This window comes from Dunckerocampus dactyliophorus, chromosome 4 (assembly GCF_027744805.1).
Source record: "Dunckerocampus dactyliophorus isolate RoL2022-P2 chromosome 4, RoL_Ddac_1.1, whole genome shotgun sequence".
Lineage (NCBI taxonomy): Eukaryota > Metazoa > Chordata > Actinopteri > Syngnathiformes > Syngnathidae > Dunckerocampus > Dunckerocampus dactyliophorus.
The window spans coordinates 36,368,450-36,395,921 of record NC_072822.1 but is presented as its reverse complement, the minus strand read 5'-3'; the positions used below and the strand labels follow the sequence as shown (position 1 = coordinate 36,395,921).

Genomic DNA, 27,472 nt, shown 5'->3' with positions numbered 1-27,472 from the left:
TGAATTATCACTGCCCAGAGGATTATTGTGCAACTGTACGAATGGTGTTGGCCATCTTCAGTCCCTTTCTTCGAGCAGCAAAATCTCATCTCTAGGGACTCTTTTTGATGAGGGCCTTTTCCCATCGAGATGAGCTGATGACTTTGCACATATGGGAAGTAGATGGTCTTCTAATCTCGTCCCCGCCCGTGGTCACCTGGATGCACTGGAATTGGCTCCTTCCTCGAATGCGACCCCCGCGTTGGCATCATCTCAGCTGGACTGGTCCCTTCCTATCGCTGTTACTATGCTTGATGCTAAGCATCAAGCAAACAATTTAACTATTGTTTACTGGAAAGTAGTAAGATCGTTTGTTTGAACGTTTGACCGTTGAGTTTGTTTTGCACTGAACTCACAAATCTTGGAAGGATGTTAAACACTCTGCATATCTTATTTATTATCCTTTAAGAACATATGTTTAGGCAATTGTACCCACTCCCCAAATTAAAATTTACTTTACTACCATTCGTTGAACATACTGGTAATCACCCCATCAAGAGGTGACGAGATGCAAACAAAAGGACAAAATAACTTTCCTGTCGCTTTGTCCTGGTGTGGTCATCAAAGATTATCAAGACCCATAAATACCCACATTTCCCAAACTTTAGAGACAAGAATGCCACAGAGTTGTGGTGTAATCACACCAAAGTCAGTGACCTCCACAAATGCAAGCTGATGTTGTCTGTGCATATGTCAGTTGGTTTTACAAAAGAGCCTTATCGTTACATCATTCACAATTTGGTGTTGCTATGGAAACATGAGATTAGCAATTGGGAATTTTGTACAGCCCCTCTTCAACTGAAGACAGATTTACTCAAAACTGCACCAAACCTGACAATTCAAGTATGAAATCAAATTCATAAATCATTAATTTGCAAAAAATAAGGTTTTGTATTTTTCATTACCCTCGATTATTTATTCTCAGTGACACCTTTGTGATACAGGAAGTCATTTTCAATGTTCGTACAAAACTATAAAACCCAATCCAATATGCCAACTTTGTTAAAAAAAACTAAAAGAATTACATTATTGATTTTTAGAGTGCTCTGCGGCCAATAAAAACTCAGCTGCAGGTGGCCTCAAACCACACTTTGGACATGCCTAGTTTGGATTCCCAATCAGGCCAACTTTTGATTTTTCTTAAATGTGTACCTCGCTTCAAGCAACCTTTTAACAGGTGTCAACGACCTGATCTACCTTTCACATGAAAAACATGCATGATTTTGGATGCGAGAGTAATCCAAAGAGAAATCGCACACGCATGTACACACACTCACAAAGAAGGACACTCAGCGCTGCACACACCCTCTAAGGCCCACATTCTTAGCAATAAGCCATATGTAATACAGTATATAATACAATATATACATACTATTTAGCAATAAGTCACATACTGTAACTCTTACTGACAACGCACCAACTTAACTGTGATCACTATAATCCTCAGACAACAGAGACTTAAAAACTATTGCCTTCACTTCCATTTTCCTAATTAAACTTTTTGTTGCTACTTTTTTTCCCAAGCTAATTTTTGTTGGAGGATAAAACCTGTCAAGTCCCCACTCATTTAGCCCACACTCACACAAAATTGAGACAGAAAATTAAACTCTCACCGTGCGCTGGGAATTGCTTCTGTTAGTAGATTGCAGCGGAGTCACATCTCCATTCCGTACGTTGGGCCTCTCGTTTCCAAAAATTTTGGTCAAGGTATAGGTGGAATTCCACAAGGTCTGCAACCTACGATTGGTACTTTAGGGGACTCGAACCCAATTGAGTGGCATTTCACCACAGAGTTCGCAACTCTCATGACTCTTAAGGGACGTCAACCCAGTGCGAAACTATTCTGTCTCGTCTTAATAAGTAAATAAGTAAATTTCACCTCCCCTTACGTGTGCGTTCATCTCCAATTATGAGAAGGAATAAGACTTACACACCAGTAGAAGGTTAACAAAAAGGTATTTTAGGTATGTCAGACAGAATAGAATCACAAGTTCCGGATATCCAGGCTAAATGTCTCTGCTAATGTCCTCCTGCGGCCTTCCGATGAGAAGAAGTCTGCCCCCAGCGATGGGCTTTTCCACCTTTTGGAGAGGTTTCCCCGGATGGCTGACGTTTTGATGTGGCGCCAAGTTTATCTTATCTTGCACATTCCACAGTGTGTGTGTGTGTGTGTGTGTGGCAGCAACAGCTGAGAGCCGCATTTCCTGCTGACGTGGTCTTCCGTCAGCAACTTTTCTGAATAAAACATAACAGGCACGTACAGAACACCCGTTTCTGTGGGTATATCAGTTATTTGCTAATGTGAATGTACTTTTTCTTATGCGTTTCCTATAATCTACTTCCAATAAGTGTTCATCTACTCAGCTCACAAGTTAATAAAACAGTATTAACCTAGCGCCATGTGTTATATGTTGTTAAATTAAACTACAGGTAATGCAGGAACACAGTGGAAAGTAACAAGACTGAGACCTTGGTTAAATTATATGCGGTTGTTAAAAAAAAAAAGAATTACTCAGACCCTGTCTTTGCTAAGAAATAACGGTGTTTTATACACAACACGTACCAAGAAAGTATTTCATCGTGTAGCACATGGCTGCACACTCTCTAGCCCTGCCCCTACCCGCTGGGACAAAGAGAATGAATGACTGACAGGGGGTTCACTCACTTTGTGCATTCTGCTATAGTACCAACATGTCCACGTGTTGAGACACATGCACAGAGTGAATCCTCTTTTCATCCAGCCTGTTTGGTAGACAGCGAAGAGGAAAACAAACACACATACACGTCAGTATATCGAGGCGGGCAAAATTCTGGTGTTTGTTTTCATTTATTGTGCAGTTAGCTGATTTATTGGTAATTGTGACAGACCTACTTCATGGACGTGTGCGTGCCAAAAACCATGTGGTTTATTAGATGTAGTACCATGGGTGGTTCAAGCCGAATGCTGACATTGCTCCAGTGTGCAGGGTCCCTACAGATTTGACATTTCAATATTCCAAACTTTTCCCAGACTCAGTAAACAGATGTTGATCATTCAATAAGCAACAATTAATCGATGAATTGATGACTAATTGACTATCCAATGAAGCAACAACTATTTAGGTTTTTTTTTTTTTTTTTTTAAATGTGAATTTCCTGATTTCGGCCTGTCAAATGTATTTTTTTTCAATTCCTTAGTCAATGATGAAAGCAGACCTGTTATCTTTGGGTTTTAGGCAAAGCAAGAAATTCTCATACATCAGCTTTGACTTTGGAAAACAGTGCTGGACATTTTTGCCACTTTTTTGATATGTTGCAGATGAAATCACTAGCCGTTTGTGTTTGATTCATATTGTTTTGGGCTGTCAAGCCCAGGGGTGTCTAATGTGTGGCCTGGGGGCCATTTGCGGATATTTTTTTTAAATTGTCTTACGGGACATTGTAGGTATAAAACCCAACATAAATGGAAAAAAAATAGAACAAAATGCAAAGAAAAGAAGCTCAAGTGTTGATACTAGTAACTAATAATAAAAATATACCATTAATATTAGGGCTGTTTATGTATTGAAATATTTAATCGTGATTAATCACATTTTGTCATAATTCACTTGAAATTAATCGCCATCAATCACATATAGAAAGAAGATTTTATCTATGTGTTCCTTTGAAAAATATTTTTAACATTTTTAATACAGCCACCAAAATGAGCCTCAATGTATAACAAACAAACACAATGTACAAGAAGTAGACAATGGTAATGTAAACTGTCCATCACTCAGATATCATTTTCTTGGCAATCGTAATGCTTTGACTTGATTTGAACACGCATACAATTTACAACGGAATACATCACATAATTCCACAATTTTTCACAGTTCCGCGTGTCCAAAAGGAGTAGGAAGAAGCAAAGCTTATTTAATTCTGTCAGACGTCAGCACACTCTTCTCGAGTTGTGATCACAGGCTGTGGTCAGGAATAATGTATTCTTAAGTATTTAAAACTCCGGCAGTAGAAAACGGAGCTCCTGCCATGAGCGTCCTTTCTGTGCAACAGGAAGTGACGCTGCACGGACATTATTTCTTCAAATAATATCACAAAATATAATTGTGACTAACATTACAAATAAAGGTTTACAAAAACACGTGTGGTCTGTCAAACTGCATTTGCCAGAAAATCTTTCACCACAAACTGAGCAAAAAAACATAACAATATTTACTTTAAGCATGATATCAAAACCACCCATATCGTTTGTATCAATAGACTGGATTTGCGCTGTATCTCCCTCATCCCTGCATGCAGGAGGTAAGCTAAGGAATTGAACATAGCTGAAGGTTTGTTATAAAAAAGATTATGTTTGACTTTTTCTGTATTTATTTCACAAAAAGACCGGCCTACTTTATTTAAGAGGCTATTGTTAGATAAGAGTTTTTTATGTGCATCTTGTATGAAGCTTTAAAACTTCAAAACACATCCTCATGTTAAGTATTTATTTTAATAAAACAACTTGACACACATATTTGGCTTTGATTTTGTCTCCACTAATTTAGCTTAAAATATCTCGGGATATATATCGTGTATCGACCTTCAACCTAAATACAGTATATCGGGAAATGAGTTTTGGTCCATATCGCCCAACCCTAGTGCCTTCTCATGTGTGATATCACATAGCACTTTTGAGAGAATTGTTTACCACAAACTGAGCAACCAAAAGGTTTTTCTCCTGTGTGTTTCCGCATGTGTTGAGTCAAATTTCTCTTGGAAACGAAACATTTCGCACAAACTGAGCAACTGAACGTTTTTTCTTCTGTGTGTGTCAGCATGTGTTGAGCCAGCGTGCCCTTCAGAGAAAAGCTTTTTGCACAAACAGGGCAACCAAAAGGTTTTTCTCCCGTGTGTGTAAGCATGTGTTGAGTCAAAGTGCCCTTCTGAGAAAAGCTTTTTGCACAAACTGAGCAGCCAAAAGGTTTTTCTCCTGTGTGTGTTCGCATGTGTAGAGTCATAAGGTCCTTACGAGAAAAGCTTTTAGTACAAACTGAGCAACCAAAAACTTTTTCTCCTGTGTGCGTCAGCATGTGTTGAGTCAAAAGGTCCTTACGAGAAAAGCTTTTAGCACAAACTGAGCAACCAAATAGTTTTTCTCCTGTGTGTGTCAGCATGTGTCGAATCAAATCTCTCTTTGAAATAAAGCCTTTCGCACAAACAGAGCAACTGAAAGGTTTTTCTCCAGTGTGGGTTTGCATGTGTCGAGTCAAACGGCACTTGAAGGAAAATGATTTAGCACAAATTGAGCAGGTGAAACATTTTTTACCCTCCTTCTTTTTCGAGCATTGAGAGTGTTTGTTGTCAATGTGCATCCTCATATCACCTTCAGCGTCTGTATCGCTGCTCAGAGACTCTTGGTTGGAGTCGCTGTCTTCATCCTCAGGAGAGTGTGATGTTGTGAGGTCACTATCTGATAGCGGAGCTAGGAGGCTGTCTGCTTGTGATCCTCCACAGTGGTCTCCATCAGCTTGCACCTCTTCCTCTTTAACATGGAGAGGCTGTGGATCCTCCTCTTCCTCTTTAACGTGGCGGGGCTGTGGATCCTCCTGCTTCAAAGTGGAGCTCACCCCCTGCAGCTGAGTGGAACGTTCTTCTTGACGATCAGTCAGTTTCAGGATGTCTGCAGGACACAAACATACTTTCAGACCGGCCAACCTCGAAGAAATGTTTTGAGCACAGTAATCCCTTGTTTTTTGCGATTTATTGGATCCAGAAACCCAAGTGAATTTCTGCTAAGTAGAATTCCCGATTAATGAATGGAATATTTGTGTAGTTAGAGCATACAAAACCTATTTCCGACTTCTAAATACTGTTTTCACATTATTAGAGCCCTCTAGACATGAAATAACACCCCAATAGTCAAGCCATTTAAGACATACATAAAACTCATGCTCCTGTGTGTTGCCGTAAATGTGTTCCCCAACTGAGTGAGTGGTAGGCGAACAGGAAGTGACGTTGGAGGTTCAGAGTCGAGTTTCATCACGGTGTGGGTTACCGCCACAACAGTAACCCATGTTTTTATTCGGGATTATTGTGCCTGTTGTGAGATTGTACTCCGGTTTCCTCCCGCATTCCAAAAACATTCATGTTAGGTTGGATGGATGGAAATCTAAATATAAATTTTAAAACTAAATCTTGAATTTAAATGTTAAATGCAAATATTAACTCTTAAAATAAATGTTTTGTATGTATGCAAATAGACCACGCCTCTAGGCGTCCAGACCCGCCCACACTGCTAACCGCTGTGCTCTGAATGTTGAGGTGATGTGTGGCGAGGTGAAGTACAGAACCACGTCCGGTTCTCGTCAAGTCAAAGAGGTGAAACGGGGTGCGTGCTGCACTCCAAGGTGCTCTTCTACGGTAAGTTGTGACGTTAAAACTTCGACTTTTCACTGCGTTCATGAGGAGGCTGCAGCTGCTTCTGCTAGCTAACCGACCAAGCAAGCTAACGTTTGCTTGTGTGACTTGGGTGCTAAAGTTTTGTGATTCACTGAACATCCACTGTAGTTTCGGAGACTGTTGTGATTACCAGTAAGAAAGCTGATCGCCCTGCACGAAGCGTTAAATCATGCCATGTGTCTTAACCTTCCCAGATAGCTAACATTAGCGCCATCTCGCGCAACATGTGGCATAACCACAGTGAATTGAAAGATGCCTGTAAACCATTTTGAGTGGAGGCATATACGTCAGGCAGATCACTGTAGGTGGCGTTGCTTCAATGTGTTATATATTGTTTGAAATTATGGTCTACATTGCTCATTTTTTGAAAGCCAATGGTAAATTGGCAAAATAACATTTATGACATTTATAGTAAACGGCGGCAGCCATAACAAACATGTCGCAACGAAGCTTCATTTCTGGAAGTGAAACATGCAGAGTAACACATCTCAGCCAAAGCAGAGTAAACAAACACATGTGGACTTAGTTCGATATATTTTTCATCAAAATAGTAGTCATGCCAAAATGTTGTATTGCTGCTGGATGTTCATAATATCTGCGTGGTACTCTCTCAGTGGTGGAGCAACAAATGTTTCATTGGGGTGGCCAAGGTGAGACTCACATAGGGATGGCAATAAGTTGATACCTGAATTGTCCAGATGGCCAGTGGGGTGGCCGGAGATTGATCAGGGGGGCCACAGCCACCACTGCCCACCCCGTTTCGTAGCCACTGCTTCTGGACAACCTATTAGAGCAATTAATAGCTGAAGAGTGTGCTGAGGACATGTCTTCAATTCACAGTTTCTGGATTGTGCTCACCATCATGGCGGCCAAACCCGTGCAGGACATCGTATGGAAGCTGCTGTAACTCTAGACTCCTTGGTTTACATGCCCACTAATGCTGCTCCAGAGATCTTTCAATATTAACAGATTTACATGCTGAATCAACAAGACGCGGTTTTATTGACAGCTCCGCCACACGGAAAGTTGTGTGCTGCAGTGAAATGCGTCCAAGCAGAAACAGCAGTGAGTCTGAACTAATGTTCTGCACAACAGAGCCGCGTTTGTCAAAATTGTCCAAGGCCTGAGAGTGACCGAGGGTGGCCAAGGCCACTCCTGGCCACCCTGTAGCCCCGTCACTGCTCTTTCTTTTCCAAAAGAGGAAAGTTTAAGACTACAATGGATGAAGCAAGTGCAGGGAACGAGAGAAAAATGGACGCCCACATCGAGTTCTGTTCTTTGCAGTGATCATTTCACCGATGACTGCTATGAAGGAACACCTTCACAAGAAGCGTCTGGCTTGAAAATACGGTATGAAGCCATTTTGAAAAAGAAATCTATTCCACCGGCGGAATATTACAAGCTGCTACACAGGAAGAACAAAAAAGGACAAGAATGACCACTATGTCGAAGTTGCCGCAGAACAGAGGAAGTCATGTCTTGTTCACATATTGTATTGTAAACTGTCATGTTCTGTGTTTTCCACTCTGCTGCCGCCTCTGTTTTATCCTTGCAGAGTCATGGCTGCACTGATGAGTAATCAGGGACACCTGTGATCAGTCTCCAGCTCCCCATATATACGTCTGCCTGGCCACTACCCAGTTGCCAGTTATTCCCTTGCCAACCCTGCTTCCTGTTCCTCATCCCTTGGCTCCCAACTGGTCCCGTTTGCTCGCGTATCTTTTTTGCCATTGTGATTTTGCTACTTCTACTTACCTGTTCTGCACCTTTTTTCCTGCAGCTCTTTTCGTTCAGTGAGTACCTTTTTTTCCTGCCTTGCAGTGTTTTTTGTTCTTTGTATTTTTGGCTCTAGTCCTGTGTTCCTTAGTTTATCTTTTGGTAGTTATTTTTGTATTTTTCATGTCATTATTACCTTGTGTAATAAATTGTATTTTTTACTAGCGCTGTGTCTATCTGCATTACGGGTTCCAACCTTTTGCGTAAGCCACCTCGTGACAGTACACAGCATTCCACGATAGCGACAAGGCTGCATTATACATGCTATATAAACATCTTTGAACAGCCATACGTTGATGGTAGGGGGCAGCGACAAAATATTAAATAAACCAGGCTATAGAGATGTCTTTACGCTCATTAATAAGCCCACTTGAAACAATAATTTAAGGATAAGCAACTCCAGAGTAATTTACACTTAGCATTCTGTGTTTTGAAGGCAACCAATCTTCATCTCCATGTCTTAAGGCTTAAGTCCATGTTGTGCAAGTTCTCTATGGCCTAGTGGTTAGCATGTTGGCCACACAGTCAGGAGATGGGAAGACCTGGGTTCGAATGTCCCTTGGGCATTTCTGTGTGGAGTTTGCATGTTCTCCCCGTGTGTGTGTGGGTTTTCTGGGTACTCCGGTTTCCTCCCACATTCCAAAAACATGCATGTTAGCTTCATTGGAGACTCTACATTGTCCATAGGTATGAATGTGAGTGTTTGTCTATATGTGCCCTGCCATTGGCTGGACACCAGTCCAGGGTGTACCCTGTCTGTCGCCCAAAGTCAGCTGTGATATGCTCCATCATAACTCTGCGACCCTAATGAAGAGAAGCGGCATAGAAAATGGATGGATGGATGTTTCTCCCTTCTTTTCTCCTTGAAAGCTCAAATCTTGGCTATAATCACTGTAAACATCCTCAGTCTTGTACACCACAGTCCAGTCCTCTGGCACGACTAGGCCTGTGACGATAACACATTTTGCTGGTCTATAATTGTGCTAAAGTTTTGCGACGATAAGCGATCATTTTGACCTTAAAAAAAAAAAGAAGCATATCATCATTTGGTTTATTATTGTTTAATGATAGTTTTGTCATGTCACATTTGCGCCACTATATGGCACTCAAGCATCGTGTACCTGCTCAAGTAGCATCGTGTTCTACTTGAACACTCACAAATCAGGGGACGTCACGACACCACAAACCAATCCTACTCATGGTGTCAAAAGAACTACACAAAGCAACGCAACCAGTGGATAAAAACACACGAGGCATTGAGCTAAAATGCAGTGATGCTGATATCGCCCAGGCAATTCCTACTGTTGGCTTTTCAACCGTATTGAAAGACTGCATTTCTTTTGCAATGTAGTGAGCGACACTGTGAACGCGATGTTTCGTTTTTACTCCGCCGATCAAACGCCTCAGTAAGCGTTCACTGTCGGGAAAAAGCCTTTGCTTCACATCCACACTGGAAGTGTGGCATTCGGCTAAGAAACGATTACTTTTGTGCCTTCAATCATAATCGCGTCTGCTAGCTGACTGCTCGCACTCCGTGTACATAGCCCCCGCCTCCACTACTGGGACAAGCGCTCCGTGTACATAGCCCCCGCCTCCACTACTGGGACAAGCGCTCCGTGTACATAGCCCCCGCCTCCACTACTGGGACAAAGAGGCTTCAAAGGCTAGCTGAGAAGATGCTCACTCTCTTCTGTGTTCATTTCATGGAACCAATGAACACAAACACATGCAAAGTGAACCACAGAGAGACTAACAGATGGAACAGACGCGCATACACGCACATGTCAATTTATCGAGGGCTCATAATTATCAACCTGTGTTTTTATCATTCGATAAATCGATAGATCCATTATCGTGACAGGCCTAGGCACTACCTTACCAAAGTCTACTTGTACATTGTGTTTTATGTTATTATACATTGAGGTCCATTTTGTGTTGTGCTTTAAAAAAAAACAATGTTTAAGGAACAAAAAATTACATAAGGCAAACATATTATCCAGTCTCATGTTGATAGCTGTATTAAAAACTTGAAAATAATTTTTCAAAAGGTACACCTATTATAGATAAAACCTTCTTTCTATCTGTGATTAATTACAAGTGAACTGTGCCAAAACGCAACAACATTTCAGCTTCTTCTCTTGACATTTTGCTCTATTTTTCCCCATTTCTTCTGGGTTTTTTGGTTTTACTTCTTCAACGTGCCGCGAGCCAATAAAAAAAAGCTGCGACACCACTGGCCTTGCCAGACCAAATCAATACGTATCAAACACAAACAGTTAGTGGTATCGGCTGCAACAAATCTGAAAAGTGGCAAGAATGTCGATCACTGTTTTCCAAAGTCAAAGCTGATGTGTCTGAATATCTTGTCTTATTGATATTTTGACCTGAGAATCGATTTTAGAGCCTAAAGATCTTGTATCGGAGGTATCAATATTTCAGCATGGATCCGCACATTACTATCCACAGCCTATTTTGCTGTATAACATCAAGTAACACAAAGGTACAAACGACTTTGGTAACTTTCATTTACCGTATCAGCTGTGACTCTTTTCTTTACGCAAGCCTTGTTTTTCTCTTCCGATTCTTCATTTGTCTTTCACAAATGAACTCAGCTGCCTTCGTCAAGCTAACAATCATGGCGGTTCTTTGTTTAACTTGCTCAGCAACGACCGTCATCTCTCTTTTCAGGGTCTAAGACAGCCTCCAAAAAAGACGTTGTTGGAAACGTGAACTCGCTCACCGTTATCTGCCGTTTGGGGCTTTTTCTCCGTTGATGATAGGCTGGGAGTTGGTAGCGCGGATTCTCTTCCACCTTCTCTTTGACTGGACGTCGCCATTTTAGCATAGCAGTGCTTCATCTTCTGTCACGTCTCCTATCTTCACTGCAGATAGCACTCCAAATGCTCCACGCTCATCTTCCGTTTTCGGGTTTTACAAAAACCAATCTTTGGGTTATTCGTTGCTCTCTTCGCTGTGAATCTATAATACAGTTTTATCGTAAATTTGACATGTCTGACAGCAGCTCCGGAAAGTCACCGCCGCTCAGCCCGCCCCATTTTCTTCTTCTGTGGATTATTGGCGGCTGGCAAGCAGCTTTTGGTGTACATACGTCACCTTGTGAAGTGGAGGGTGTCTGGAGATGTTTAAGTGTAGCCGGGCTGCCAGTGTATCCGCATGTCCCGACTACACTGCGTTGTGTTCTGGTGCACGATGGAGGGGCACAGAAATGGCTTTGGAACAGAAGTTTATCCCTGCAGTGTGGTGGAATATATGAAGAGGACATGCGCGTGACCTCCTCAATAACAACAGGCCTGTCAGCCAGCACAAAAATGGACTCAAAATGTAAAGAAAGTAATGTAAATAACAGAGGTCAAGAAATGACATGAAATGAATACAATACATAATAATAATGTAATTCCATTAACTTAAATGCACATAACTGAAGCATCAGAAATGGAATAAAAGAAATAAATCATTCAAAGTAAAACAATATACCTGCAGTGTGGTGGAATATATGAACAGGACATGCGCGTGAGCTCCTCAATAACAAAGGGCCTGTACAGGAATAAGGCACATTCAGCACAATGCACGATAGCACGCTCACACACCCCAATAGGAGAGAAAAACGTGGCTGTTAGCTAAATACACTGCTCAAAAAATGAGAGGAACACTTGGAAAACACATCAGATCTAAACTGGGGGAAAAATGATGTTGAATATGTTTCCTGATAATAAGTGGGTGATGTATTAGTAACAAAATGATGCCACATCATTTGATAGAAATGAAAATGATCACCCTATAGAGGGGGGAAATCAAAGACACCCCAAAAATGAAAGTGAAAAAATGATGCAGCACACTGGTCCATTTTGCTAAAATGTCATTGTAGCAACTCAAAATGATTCTCAGTAGTTTGTGTGGCCCCCACGTGCTTGTACGCATGCCTGACAACGTGGGGGCATGCTCCTAATGACACTACGGATGGTGTCCTGGGGGATCTCCTCCCAGATCTGGACCAGGGGCATCAATGAGCTCCTGGACAGTCTGAGGAGCAACCTGGCGGTGCCGGATGGACCTAAACATAATGTCCCAGAGGTGTTCTATTGGGTTTAGGTCAGGTGAACGTGGGGGCCAGTCAATGGTATCAATTCCTTCATCCTCCAGGAACTACCTGCATACACTAGCCACATGAGGTCGGGCATTGTCGTGGACCAGGAGGAACCCAGGTCCCACTGCACCAGCGTAGGTTCTGACAATGGGTCCAAGGATTTCATCCCGATACCTAATAGCAGTCAGGGTGCCGTTATCTAACCTGTAGAGGTCCGTGCGTCCTTCCAGGGATATGCCTCCCCAGACCATCACTGACCCACCACCAAACCGGTCATGCTGAATGATGTTGCAGGCAGCATAACGTTCTCCACGGCATCTCCAGACCCTTTCACGTCTGTCGCATGTGCTCAGGTTGAACTTGCTCTCATCAGGGAAGAGCACAGGGCACCAGTGGTGTAGTTGCCAATTCTGGTGGTCTATGGCAAATGCCAATGGAGCTCTACGGTGCTGGGCAGGGAGCACAGGGCCCACTACAGGACGTCGGGCCCTCGGGCCACCCTCATGGAGCCTGTTTCTGATTGTTTGGTCAGAAACATTCACACCAGTGGCCTGCTGGAGGTCATTTTGTAGGGCTCTGGCAGTGCTCATCCTGTTCCTCCTTGCACAAAGGAGCAGATACCGATCCTGCTGAGGGTTGAAGGACCTTCTACGGCCCTGTCCAGCTCTCCTGGAGTAACTACCTGTCTCCTGGAATCTCCTCCATGCGTCCAGGTACCGCAGTGATGCCCTGGTCCAGATCTGGGAGGAGATCCCCCAGGACACCATCCGTAGTCTCATTAGGAGCATGCCCCCACGTTGTCAGGCATGCGTACAAGCACGTGGGGGCCACACAAACTACTGAGAATCATTTTGAGTTGCTACAATGACATTTTAGCTAAATGGACCAGTGTGCTGCATCATTTTTTCACTTTCATTTTTGGGGTGTCTTTGATTTCCCCCCTCTATAGGGTGATCATTTTCATTTCTATCAAATGATGTGGCATCATTTTGTTACTAATACATCACCCACTTATTATCAGGAAACATATTCAACATCATTTTTCCCCCAGTTTACATCTGATGTGTTTTTGAAGTGTTCCTTTCATTTTTTTGAGCAGTGTAGTTAGCTTGCTCTCCCACAGTCAAAACCATCCCCAAAACCACACTACACAACATATTATTAAATAAACATAAATAAGTAACAACATGGGTTCCATTAGGTTAATATAAAACAATATTTTAACCACTGAAATGTTATTACAGAACTTAGTTGCTCCCACACCAACGTACCTATCAGCCAGCACAAAAATGGACTGACTGACAACGTGAGCAACAGTATGACATCCACTAAACCTTCAACATAAAAGCTCATACCATGACAAAGGAAATACGAAAATAAAGTTACAAATGTTAAATTATAGTTTAAGAAGAAACCAAAACAAATCAAAAGGTAGGGATTTTGGAGAAATTAACCCATAAACAAAAACATTTCAGACATGATAATACATGTTTTTTTCTGCATCTGTTACATAAGCATTGTAAATTATTTTATTTCAACCTTTTCTGCTGCGCAACGTAGTCTATATACCTCCCAAGTAAGTGTAAAATATCCTGGACTGGCATACTAATTTCACTATTCACTGTATCCACCTTCTTCTTTGTGTGCTGTTTGATTGTTATATTTCCAATAATAAATGAACATGCACTCTACATGTTCTATTTGCTTACAATGTAAATTAAATTCCCTCATTATACGGTTAACATTTAGTGCAGGCACAATTCAGGGCGAACTTTGTGTTTTTACGCCAGGCTCCTCGCAGGGCAGCTAAGGAATTTTTTGTGTGTTTTTTGTGAGAAGAACTATCCAAATGGCAGAGAGCGGTGAAAGGGTATTTGAAGGACACAAGACTATATAATAAAATCTAGATTACTAATATTATTTTATTTTTTTCATGATCTGAATTCATATAAAATAAGTTACATGGCCCATGTTGCATACTCCGGTACAGTAGGTAGCGGTGTGCATCTTTGAAGTCATGGTTGCAACCCGCCATTCAACCAGAAGAAGGGGGGGGGGGGTTATGACTTAATTCCAAGAACCCATGACTAGCAGGGGGCCCAGAAAAAAGGCAAATAATTTAGCTATCTGGTTGTGATTTTTTAATAGAGTCAGAAAACGATGAAATAATCTCTTGTATTTGGTAGTCACAGCTAAATATCCACAATGACCAAAAGTAAAGTTCCATATTGACTGAGCAGAGCAGAGTGAAACTATGCTGCCAGTGCAGAGTAAATCCGTGACAACAAACTGAGCATCTAAAAGGTTTTTCTCCAGTGTGTGTTCTCATGTGTGTTGTCATTTGAGACCTCTGACAAAATCTGTGACTACAAACTGAGCATCTAAAAGGTGCGCTCCAGTGTGCGTTCTCATGTGTTTTGCCACACTAGCCTTAACGGAGAATCTTTGACTACAAACTGAGCATCTAAAAGGTTTTTCTCCAGTGTGCGTTCTCATGTGTGTTGTCATTTGTGACCTCTGACAAAATCCTTTATTACAAACTGAGCATCTGAAAGGTTTTTCAGTGGCAACATGGTCACATCAGCCTCTTCCGGCCCTAGAAGACACTCTCCCACATGAGTGGTCCAGACTTCCTCCTCTTCCTTTTTAACGTGGGGGGGCTGGGGATAACTTGTGATGTTTCTCCAGGACGTCTACACTTTTCACGTGTACTCAGTCACTCAGACATGTCAAGTATTACATCGTCCAAGGATGGCAAACTTCTGTGATGACTCGGGCAGGGGATCATAGCTCATCTCCTAAATCAATTCCATTTTGATTCATCAGCTTCTAAATCAATTAATCACAATTCTATTAAATATGATTTGATTTGCTCATAAATGATGAAAAGTAGGGATGCTCCGTTCAGGGTTTTTATGCTGCCGATTCAGACACCGATCATCTATCAGTGAAATTATCATCTCATTCGATGAATTTAATTGTTTTTCGGGTGATTAACTTTGCCTTCTGACTGTCACGCACATCACAGCGTTTTGGCTGCGTTAGCTGCCGTTTGACTGCTGATCACACCACAAGCCTCCAAAGCTAGCAATACGTGTTTGTTCCTCAAATGCTGTGTTCAATGAAATCTTTTTAACGTGCTACCCCCACAGTGTGAAGGAAAGTGGGAGAAGGATGCTACCAAAAACACTACACTGCACGCAGGGATCGCTGCAGGCTACAGGGTTTCCGCTACATGTACTGGATCATGCCGCTCGCGAATCAGTAAGGAAGGAGTAGCTCTTTCTTTGGCATGAGCCAATCACGAGCTACCAGAGAACTCACAATGAGCTTGTCAACACATCGGAAATCACAGAGTACAAGTTACAATGGAATACGTCACATAATTCAATTCACAGTACCTCATGTCCAAAAGGAGTGGGAAGAAGCAAAATTTATTTAATCCGACCCCCCATCTATTCCACATCTATTGCAGCACATTTATTCACTTCCTGTATTCCAGATGTGATGTTTTTAATACACAGAAGAGTGATGTAACAATGTGATGACATAATTATTAAGATGTTTTCATAATAAATATAAATAAAATATAAATCACTGTAATAATAAATAAATAATGAATAGTGACGAATCAAAACAAGTTCAATACTCCTCTTCCTTGTATTTTGCAAACATCAACTGCTTGACTTGTTTCTTTAAAATTGCTCATCTTGGTGCTTTGTTTGAGTTCCTTATTCAATCCGTTCCATAATTTGATTCCACATACTGAAATGCTGTTGGTTTTTAGTGTTGTTCTCGCATATAAATTAATTTTTTCATCTATTATGATCCCCAGAAATGTATTTTCATTCCCCCTTTCACTGTCCACTCCGTCTATTTGTATTTGGTCGTACATTTCCTTTCTGTTATTACCAAATAGCATTATTTTACTTTTACTTAAGTTCAAGGATAATTGTGTTTTAATCAAACCATCTTTTTAATATGGCCGTTTCATTCGTGACTTTTTTAACAAGCACTTGTGTGCTTTCCCCAGAACAAAAGGCAGTAATATCATCTGCAAATGATACCACCTTTAAGTCTTTCGTCACTTTACAGATGTCATTGATATACAAGTTGAATAGTTTTAGTTGAATAGGTCCCAATATTAACACCTGGGGTACTCTGCACGACTTTTTGTTATCTGGATGCATTTCAAGGTTGTAGTACCCCGAAGTGAGGTCCATCGTTGAGAAATAGGCATTACCCCCTAGAGCAGCAAGTGTGTCTCATCTACACCACGAATTCGATTGAGAAAGCCTACAGCCTTGCCACAATCCATCTTGTCTCTAGAAAAGATGACCTCATACTCAGCTGTGAGGTCAACAAGTCGGTCTTTACAAGTCTGTGACACTTCACAAGCAATGTCAGAGAGTCCAATCTTGTGTAAAACAGAATGTGGTGCATTTGTTAGATGTGGCTGTTCTAAACCCAGGGAGTCAGGCAAACTAGAGGCCCCTGTGGTCAGGCTATGCACGTCATGGTCAGTGAACATGTCAGCTACTGGTAACTGTACGTTCTGTTGTACACTGGAATGAAGAGGCCTGACACTTTCAGGAATATCAAAGCTCTCAATGGCCACACATGAATATGCATCAGCCAGTTTAGCATTCCGCCTCAATGTCACAGGCTTTTCTGTGGGATTCATTATTTTCAACGGCAGCCATCCTTCATCAGTAATCAATGCCACTGACCTCCCCACCATGACTGATCTTGGTTTAGACCTTGCGAGGGTGGGACCCAACATGACTACGCTGCCAACAGGCAACTCACTCACTTGCTGTAGCTTGGCCCAGACCAAATATTCAGTCCTTGGCTGCAAATTGATAGCTCTCTTTAACTTCACAACACCAACCTTTTCTGACACACCATTAGGACACTCCACTACATCAGCAACCAAACTCAACAGTTCTCTCTGAGGGCCATCGTCACATCCAGCTGGAGTGGAGCCACAGACATTAAGACCCATCTCCAACCTCAGGTGGTGTACCAGGAACCTCAGTAGATTGCTGCCAATGATGAGACTATCAACCTGGCCCTCCACCACAAGCATCGGTACAATCACCTTGCATCCATAAGCTTCCACTTCCAAGTCTCCACATCCTATTAAGACAACATCAGTGGGTTCAAGGGCTGCGTCCTTAATCAAGTGTTGTTCCACCAACTGAGGAAGGACAGTCACGCTCAGTGACATGGCATGGCATCATACCTCTTCCCCTCCCAAAAACATGATCACCTGTCATTTTAACACATACAAAAAGAAAAAAAATGCACAGAGATAATTAGACTTTGACAGACTGTATGACTCCACTACAAGACAAAAAATCCTATCGAGTGGCTCAAACAAAAGAAGCCGTAAGAACAAAAAACTGGTCACAGAAATGGCATGAAATATGTCACTAATCATGCACAAATGACAGACAGTGAATACAATTCACCCTGTGCTCACTGCCCAGCACCGTAGAGCTCCATTGGCATTTGCCATAGACCACCAGAATTGGCAACTACACCACTGGTGCCCTGTGCTCTTCCCTGATGAGAGCAAGTTCAACCTGAGCACATGCGACAGACGTGAAAGGGTCTGGAGATGCCGTGGAGAACGTTATGCTGCCTGCAACATCAGCACAATTAATCCATGTGATAGGCATCTGTATTGGTGTCAGCCGATTTCAGTCATGGATGATCGTTATTGGAATAGGCAGTTATTTATGACCAAATGAAATCACATTGAATAGAATTGTGATTTATTGATTTTGAAGCTGATGAATCAAAATGGAATTGATTGAGGAGATTGGCTATGATCCCCTGCCCGAGTCATCACAGACTCGGGCAACTTTCCCATCCTTGGACGATGTAATACTTGACATGTCTGAGTGACTGAGTACACGTGAAAAGTGTAGACGTCCTGGAGAAACATCACAAGTTAAAGTGTGTTTGTGTTGTTTGTGTCCTGCAGACATACAGCAGCTGATTGGTCTTCAAGAAGAACGTGCCCCTCAGCTGCAGGTGTGGCTCTCCACTTTGAAGCAGGAGGATCCCCAGCCCCCCACGTTAAAGAGGAAGAAGAGGAACTCTGTACCACTCAGGAGGGAGAGTGTCTTCAAGGGCCGGAGGAGGCTGATGTCACCATGTTGCCACTGACTGGGGGGGGGCTCTCTAGGCTGGCTCTTGGGGCACTGATCTTTGTGCTGCCTGCCCCTGTGGGCCTGGTGGCCTTCTGGCGGCGGGGGCTCGGCCTGGCTATTTGAGGCGGGGCTCTCTGGGAGGTGGAAGGCGGCCCCTTTCCTTTCATGCATTCTCAGTGACAATTACACGCCCGCACATTCTTGCACCTTTATATATATATGAAGACTTCCCCACATACAGAGATACCTGTACATATGCACACTCACAGTGCATACGTACTTCCCCACATTACTCACTGAGTTAACCAGGGTGTTATTATGTTGTTGGTTTTATTACAGCGACGGTGATATCAGCAGTATGACTATAGTTTTTTTTTACAATGATGTGCATTAAAGTAATTATCATTCTGTTCAGTATCATAGATAATCATTTCATTACTACTATTATGTGTGACTGTTTCAATGCAGTATTGTCATTGTAATCACTATCATAGTTCATCATTTCATTACTACTATTATGTGTGACTGTTTCAATGCAGTATTATCATTGTGATCACTATCATAGTTCATCATTTCATGACTACTATTATGTGTGACTGTTTCAATGCAGTATTATCATTGTGATCACTATCATAGTTCATCATTTCATTACTACTATTATGTGTGACTGTTTCTATGCAGTATTGTCATTGTGATCACTATCATAGTTCATCATTTCATCACTACTATTATGTGTGATTGTTTCAATGCAGTATTATCATTCTGTTCAGTATCATAGATAATCATTTCATTACTACTATTATGTGTGACTGTTTCAATGCAGTATTATCATTGTGATCACTATCATAGTTCATCATTTCATTACTACTATTATGTGTGACTGTTTCAATGCAGTATTGTCATTGTGATCACTATCATAGTTCATCATTTCATTACTACTATTATGTGTGACTGTTTTAATGCAGTATTGTCATTGTGATCACTATCATAGTTCATCATTTCATTACTACTATTATGTGTGATTGTCATTGACAGCTTTGTCATTGTGGTTGTTGATATTGTTTTGTCCTTTGTCCTTATGTCCTTGTTCGTCTTTATAGTTGTCACAGACATTTATTTGCTGATGTAGTTCTGTATGTTTCTGTTGTTCTGTTCTTGTTGTCACAATTGTTGTTGTTGCTGCTGTTGTCCTTGTCTCTTGTCTCTCTTTTTTTTTTGTCCCCCCCCCCCCGTTTTCTTTTCTCTTCTTCTCTGTCCCCTCCTGCTCCGGTCCGGTCGCTCCAAATTTGCTTAATAACAAGCATCAAAGTCAAATAAATTCTGTATAACAGGGGAATTGTATATCACACTTCTCCCTGGCAGAGTAAATCTGTTGAGCACTTGACGGCATTTAGATCTACAATTCTATCTGCTTTAAAGGCTGGACAGGACAGGGGTAAAAAAAAAAAAAGAAAAAAAAAATTCCTTGCACACCCACCTGATGAATGATGAGGACAAATACACGCAGCAAAGCCGACAGGAGCACACTAACCTTAGCATAGGGAGAAACAAAAAACAAGACGGTACCGGGATGGCTCGGCAGGAAAAAGCGCAAGGTAAGCAAGGAGTAGAATAACTAGGAAGCTAGAGATACGGAAAGTTGGCACTGTTGTATGCGAGTGTCAAAGACAATCTGGCAATGAGCTGCTGCCATCCAACAGATTAGGAGCGGTCGCAGGTAATTGGCAGCAGCTGTAGTGATGACCCAGCTCCACCTCAGCATGCACTACGGAGAGAGGACAACAGGCGGCAGCAGAGCAGAGTTGCCTCCACCTGCTGAGGAGACTGAGGTCCTTTGGTGTGTGCAGGACTCTTTTACGGACCTTTTATGACTGTGGTGGCCTCAGCCATCTTCTACGCTGTGGGCTGCTGGAGAGGGGGCAGCACGGACAGGGACAGGAGCAGGATCAATAGACTGATCAGGAGAGCGAGCTCCGTTCTGGACGGTCCTCTGGACTCCGTGGAGGAAGTGGGGGAGAGAAGGATGTTGGCTAAGCTGACATCCATCATGGACAACACCTCTCACCTGCTACATGACACTGTGGGTTCCCTTAGCAGCTCCTTCAGCAGCAGACTGTTACACCCACGGTGTAAGAAGGAGAGGTTCCGCAGGTCCTTCACTTGAACCATGTTGTAGTCACTATGTATTCTTTACTTGCGTATCTTGCTTTCTGCTGTAACAAGTGAATTTCCCCGCTGTGGGATAAATAAAGTACAAATACAAATACAAACCCAAGATGACTCTCACCGTATCACATCTCGGACCTCATCCAAATTTACACTCCAGCGCGCACATTGCGGTCCGAAGGCCAGCTCCAACTGGTGGTGCCTAAGACCAGACTTAAGACCAGGGGAGACCGGGCCTTTTCTGTAGTTGGCCCAAAGCTGTGGAACACTCTCCCCCCTCATGTAAAAACGGCCCCCACAATTGAATGCTTTAAGTCTCGTCTTAAAACCCACTTTTATTCTCTGGCTTTTATCTCGGCATGAGTCGTATGGTCCTCTGTGTCTTTTATTATTTTTTTAGTTTTAATGGTTTTATTTATCTTAGTTTTTTAATTTAATTTACTTATTTATTTTTTACCTACTTCTTGGACTTTTTGCTTTTATTGTTTCTACTTCTTGTTTTAAATATTTTACTGTTGTACATTTCTTTGTTTTTATTTGATCTTTCAGTTTTTACTGTAGTAATTTTTACTTATTACTTACATTTATATTCCCTTATTTACTTATTATTTATGGTTTTGCTAGTCTGTGCAGCACTTTGGAAACAGTGTTTAGAAAACGTGCTATATAAATAAAGTGGATTGGATTGGATTTATTTCTCAATTACTGTGCAAAATTGTCCGTTGATGTATTGCATCAATAAATATAAGGATTTTTTAATTGAATTAACTGACTAATAACAAATTTTATTCACGGACCCATAAAGCACACACACTATGCTGGTAAAAATAAGTGTAAAATGAGCAAATGTGAAGCAAGATACCATAATATGCTAAGTTAGCAAAGCAATGGTGATGGCAAATTTGTTCTACCGTCCCGAGCGCAAACAGAGTGACGAAGAGTGTGTCACGAAGAGTGAGACAGCCAGCAAGTACATCTACACCTACAGAATCAAAAATACCGAACGCTTAGTTTGGTAGACACTAAATGCACTTGCTGTATTGCAGTTTGTTACCAATAAATCAATAAATGTGCTTTACAATTTCAAGATTCAGATTCAAGAGTTTTATTGTCATATGCATAGTAAAACAGGCAGTTATACTATGCAATGAAATTCTTATTCTGTTCATTCTCCCAAGAAAAGAAAGAAAACACAATAAAAAGGATAAGAACATAAGAAACATAAATACAGTCAAACTTTTCTATAGCGGCCACTAGAGGGAGTCTGCAAAAGTGGCCGCTATAGACAGGTGAACTCTATAGACAGGTTGGCGTCCAGTTTGAATGTTGACCAGTAGAGGAAAAAAAAAAAAGAAAAAAAGGGAAAAAAATAAAAATGTTGACCAGTAGAGGGCACTGATAAAAAGTTGTGCGGATAAAAGTTGTACAGCACTACTAGGCTTGTTATTATCCACAACCCACAGAACAAAGCTGTGCTAATAATGTCTTACGCTTGTTTTTAATATTTAACTTTTTATACGGCAGAGTGTCATTACAGCTTTAGTTCATCAGGAAGTGACGGGAAGTGACGGTGGGCGTCCCGAGCAGGAGAGCTAGGCTCAGTGCTAGCTGTGAGTTTGGAGAGAGTTGGGAAGTGTGTTTATGTTGGCGTGGATGTAAAGTCCTGCAGTGTTCTCCGCTGTTAATAAAGCCATTAAAGTGCATCGGCGACGTGAGTCTCTCCTTCCCCACAACAGGCGGCATTACAGTATTGACCAGTGCACACCAGGAAATAAACGGTGTCATTTCTTACAGGCATTGGCTGGACAGCTATGTAGTGGGGCTTGTTTAACCTTTGCCTTGTGGGCAAGCAGGAAGGAGAGACGATGCTGAGAGATGTGTGTGTGTTCTGAGCTGCTGTCTGGTGGCCGCGTTCAATAAATAAAGTTGGCAGAAGCAACAGGAGAAGTTTCCTTCTTTGCTTTGGAGCTGAATAACACTGACAAGTTAACAGACTAGTAGCGAACGGAAAAGAAGACGGCTTTGTTTGTGTCGAATACAGAAGATGAGGACTTTGATGGATTTGTAGATGAGGATTGATCAAAAATAACATGAGTACATTGTAAAATACTTCAACTACAGTAAGTACAACCGAACTCAGTTTTGCTCCCGCTGCCGCATGCATGCTAGCGTATGTTTTTTTTTATTGTAGCGTCGCTGGGAGCACGTCCTGTTCCCAGCCTACTTTGCGGTAATGTTTTGGTGCAAATGCTCTTAAAGTTACATGTTTGACCAGGAAATAGCAAGCTCAAAAGAAGACGGCTTTTTATGTGGAACAACTGACAGTTTGTGTGGATCTTGTGAATGATTGTGACTGAGCTAGGACTCAGTAATTAAAGTCTACACACGACGGCTTCATTGATTGAAAAACGAAACTTTTTCATGCATGAAGCTTCTACTTGAGTTGGTAATTTGGCCGCTATATGCAGTCAGATATTGACCAACGAAGACAAAATGGGTGGCCGCTGGCCGCGTTGGACAGGTGACTGCTATACACAGGGTCTGTAACATGTACATTTGCTGCGGGGGATTTTTCAGTGGCTGCTATAGGGAGGTGGCTGTTCTATAAAGGTGGCCGCTAAGACAGGTTTGACTTTACCAATAAATTAAGCAACAACAACAGAAGATTCAAGATTCAAGATTCAAGATTCAAGAGAGTTTTATTGTCATGTGCATGGTAAAACAGCAGTTATACCATGCAATGAAAATCTTATTCTGTTCATTCTCCCAAGAAAAGAAAGAAAACACAAGAAAGAATAAGAACATAAGAAACATAAACACATATACATAAATACCAAGAAATTAAGCAACAACAACAGAAGAGACATTAATACAAGTAAATAATACAAATAAATAAATAAATAAATAAAGTGCTATGAGTGTGTGTTGCGTGTGGCGTGTGTGAGTGCTTCATTGAGAAGCCTGATGGCCTGTGGGTAAAAGCTGTTTGCCAGCCTTGTGGTCCTGGACTTCAAACTCCTGTAGCGTCTGCCTGACGGTAGGAGTGTGAATAATGAGTGTTGTGGATGTGTGCTGTCCTTGATGAGGTTGTGTGTTCTGCGTAGGACTCTGGTTTTATAAATGTCTTGCAGTGAGGGGAGGGCTGCCCCAACAATGTTCTGTGAGGTCTTGATCACCCGCTGGAGTGCCTTCCTATCACGTGTTGTACAGTTACCGTACCAAACAGTGATGGAGGCGGTAAGGACACTTTCCATAGTGCATCTGTAGAAGCAACTCAGGATTGTGGTGGACATGCCAAATTTCCTCAGTCTTCTCAGGAAGTACAGTCTCCTTTGGGACTTCTTCAGAATTTGTTGGGTGTTGTGAGACCAGGTGAGGTCCTCGCTGATGTGTGTGCCAAGGAACTTGAAGGTTTTCACCCTCTCCACCTCAGTCTCACCAATAAACAGGGGTCTATGTGGCTCCTTTTCCCTTGTTCTTGGGTCGATGATCATCTCTTTAGTCTTATCTGTATTGAGAAGGAGATTGTTATCACGACACCAAGCTATGAGGTCCGCCACCTCTCTTCTGTATGATGTTTCAACACCACCAGTGATCAGTCCGATGACTGTAGTGTCATCCGCAAATTTAATGATGCTGGTGTTGTTCTGGGAGGCCACGCAATCGTAGGTGAAGAGCGTGTAGAGGAGTGGACTCAGCACACACCCCTGTGGGGTCCCAGTGCTCATAATTCTTGAGCTGGATGTGCGGTTGTGGACTCTGACTGACTGGGGTCTGCCCGTGAGAAAGTTAAACACCCAGTTACAGAGGGAGGGAGACAGGCCAAGTGTGAGGAGCTTATCTGTGAGTTTGTGGGGGCTGACTGTATTAAAAGCAGAGCTATAGTCTATAAATAGCATTCTGACGTATGTGTCCTGGCCAAATAAATAAATAAATAAAGTGCTATGAGTGTGTGTGTGTGTTGTGTGCGGCGTGTGTGAGTGCTTCGTTGAGAAGCCTGATGGCCTGTGGGTAAAAGCTGTTTGCCAGCCTTGTGGTCCTGGACTTCAAACTCCTGTAGCGTCTGCCTGACGGTAGGAGTGTGAATAATGAGTGTTGTGGATGTGTGCTGTCCTTGATGAGGTTGTGTGTTCTTCGTAGGACTCTAGTTTTATAAATGTCTTGCAGTGAGGGGAGGGCTGCCCCAACAATGTTCTATGAGGTCTTGATCACCCGCTGGAGTGCCTTCCTATCACGTGTTGTACAGTTACCGTACCAAACAGTGATGGAGGCGGTAAGGACACTTTCCATAGTGCATCTGTAGAAGCAACTCAGGATTGTGGCGGACATGCCAAATTTCCTCAGTCTTCTCAGGAAGTACAGTCTCCTTTGGGACTTCTTCATAATTTGTTGGGTGTTGTGAGACCAGGTGAGGTCCTCGCTGATGTGTGTGCCAAGGAACTTGAAGGTTTTCACCCTCTCCACCTCAGTCTCATCAATAAACAGGGGTCTATGCGGCTCCTTTTCCCTTGTTCTTGGGTCGATGATCATCTCGTTAGTCTTATCTGTATTGAGAATGAGATTGTTATCACGACACCAAGCTATGAGGTCCGCCACCTCTCTTCTGTATGGTGGTTCATTCATACAAGGCATAACTTAACATTGTTTTCACAAAAAAAAAAAAAAAATTTCCAAGGTATGTTGGCTTTTTTTTTTTACTGTGGTGCTGTGCCATGATCCCTGCATGCCTTGTAGTGTCTTGGGTAGCATCCTTCTCCCACTTTCCTTCACACTGCAGGGGTAGCAAGTTAAAAAGCTTTCATTGAATACGGCATTTGAAGAACAAACACATGACAGAGTATGGTGAGTTTTGGAGGCTCATGGTGTGATCATCAGTCAAACGGTAGCTAACGCAGCCAAAACGCTGGACAACACTCACCCGTATGTGTGTGACAGTCAGAAGGCGGAGCTAATAACCCGAAAAATAAGTGAATTCATCGAACGAGAATATGATTTCACTCATAGATGATATGTATCGGCAGCATAAAACCCTGATCAGAGCATCCTTACTTTTCATTATTTGTGAGCAAATCATAGAATAGAATTGCCCTAGTCATCACAGAAGTTTCCCATCCTTGGACGATGTAATACTTGACATGTCTGAGTGACTGAGTACACGTGAAAAGTGTAGACGTCCAGGAGAAACATCACAAGTTAAAGTTTGTTTGTTAGTGTCCTGCAGACTTACACCAGTTGCTTGGTCTTCAAAAACAATGTGCTCCTCAGCTGCATGTGTGGATCTCCACTTTAAAGCAGGAGGATCCCCAGCCCACCCACGTTAAAAAGGAAGAGGAGGAACTTCGGACCATTCAGGAGGGAGAGTGTCTTCTAGGGCCGGAGGAGGCTGATCTCACTATGTTGCCACTGACTGGTGTCTTTGTGAAGACTAAAGGTCATGAAAACAAACCACTTGAGTCCTCACATCTTCACCACAGTTCGAGTGAGGAAAACAGAGGGCCGGAGCTTCCAAACAGCAGCATCTCACCACAGCACATGACAACAGAAGCTGATGGAGACCACTGTGGAGGATCACAAGCAGACAACCTCTTAGCTCCATCAGATAGTGACACTCTCCTGAGAATGAAGACAACAACTACAACCAAGAATCTCTGAGCAGCGATACGGACTCTGAAGGTGACATGAAGACTCACACTGACAACAAACACTCTGAATGCTCTAAAAAGAAGACAGGTAAAACACGTTTCACCTGCTCAATTTGTGCTAAATTTTTGTCCTTTAAGTGCCTTTTGACTCGACACAAGAACCCACACTGGAAAAAACCTTTTAGATGCTCGGTTTGTAGTCAAGGATTTGCCAAGAAGTAAAAAAAAAGAAAAAGCAGACCACATGAGAACTCACACTGGAGAAAAACCTAATAATTGATGTACTATTATTCTCAATAAAAACTATTGGATTCCACCTGACATGTTGACAATACCTTATTGGACTTACATTTTTTTCCTCATTTGGGTGGAGGTAGAAACCGGGCTCCTGGGCAACCCGGTCTTTTGCGGCCAAATCTGGTTCTTGGGACATGAAATATCACTTCTCTGGTGGGGAAGGAGCGTGAGTTTGGGCGAGAGGTTGAGACATTCCGATTAGACAGTCAGGCTCACCTGGACCCACAGTTTGGGTTCTGGAACCAAACTCCTCGAGAGGGGCTGGACTTTGTTCTACTCTGGAGTTGCTACAGTTGTTGCACTTCCCCACGCATTCGGGTTGGGGAAAGGGTCCTGGCTGTCGTTTGTGAGCACATGCCAAATGGCAGTTCAGAGTACCCAGCCTTCTTGGAGTGTATCAGAGGGGTCCTGGAGAGCACCCCTGTTGGTGACTCTGTAGTTGTACTGGGAGACTATATCTGAACTTTTCCTCTGTTTTGATCTAATGATTTTTGACTGAAACTTTCACCCCTTACGGTTGTTTCATCCTTATCGCACTTAGCTAGACGTGTTCAGGTCGGCCTGTCCTCTCTATGAGGAAGACGCTCCTGGCATTGTGAAGTAGATCGCCGTAATGGGATTGAATATTAGTAAGCCGTGTGCAGATGGTGTTGCATGGAATTCGGCACTGATAAAAGAAATACCGTATTTTCACAACCATAAGGCGCACTTAAAAGTCTTAAATTTTGTCCAAACTGGACAGGGCACCTTATAATACGGCACGCCTTATGTGTGTACCGAGTTCCAAAATCTGTTAGTGTTGCTGTGTGACTTTTATGAGCGCTTCGCTCGACTGACTGGGAGCATCTCCTGCCAACACACTGCTT

The 27,472-nt window shown here is 42.3% G+C and overlaps 1 protein-coding gene across 1 annotated transcript; it reads right to left on the bottom strand.

Moving 5' to 3' along the window:
• Window positions 1-1,450: 1,450 nt before the first annotated feature.
• Window positions 1,451-11,290, bottom strand: LOC129179565 (gastrula zinc finger protein XlCGF8.2DB-like). The gene is made up of 2 exons (XM_054772963.1): window positions 10,976-11,290; window positions 1,451-5,680 (listed from the first exon to the last, which is right to left on the bottom strand). Exons 1-2 carry the CDS (start codon window positions 11,091-11,093, stop codon window positions 4,656-4,658), a joined length of 1,143 nt encoding a protein of 380 aa, XP_054628938.1. The 5' UTR covers window positions 11,094-11,290; the 3' UTR covers window positions 1,451-4,655.
• Window positions 11,291-27,472: the final 16,182 nt, after the last annotated feature.

Coding starts and splice junctions, on each gene's coding strand:
- LOC129179565 (XM_054772963.1), bottom strand. CDS start 11,093: ATGAAGCACTGCTATGCTAAAATGGCGACGTCCAGTCAAAGAGAAGGT. Junction 5,681..10,975: donor GCCCCAAACGGCAGATAACG/GTGAGCGAGTTC, acceptor TGTGTCCTGCAG/ACATCCTGAAACTGACTGAT.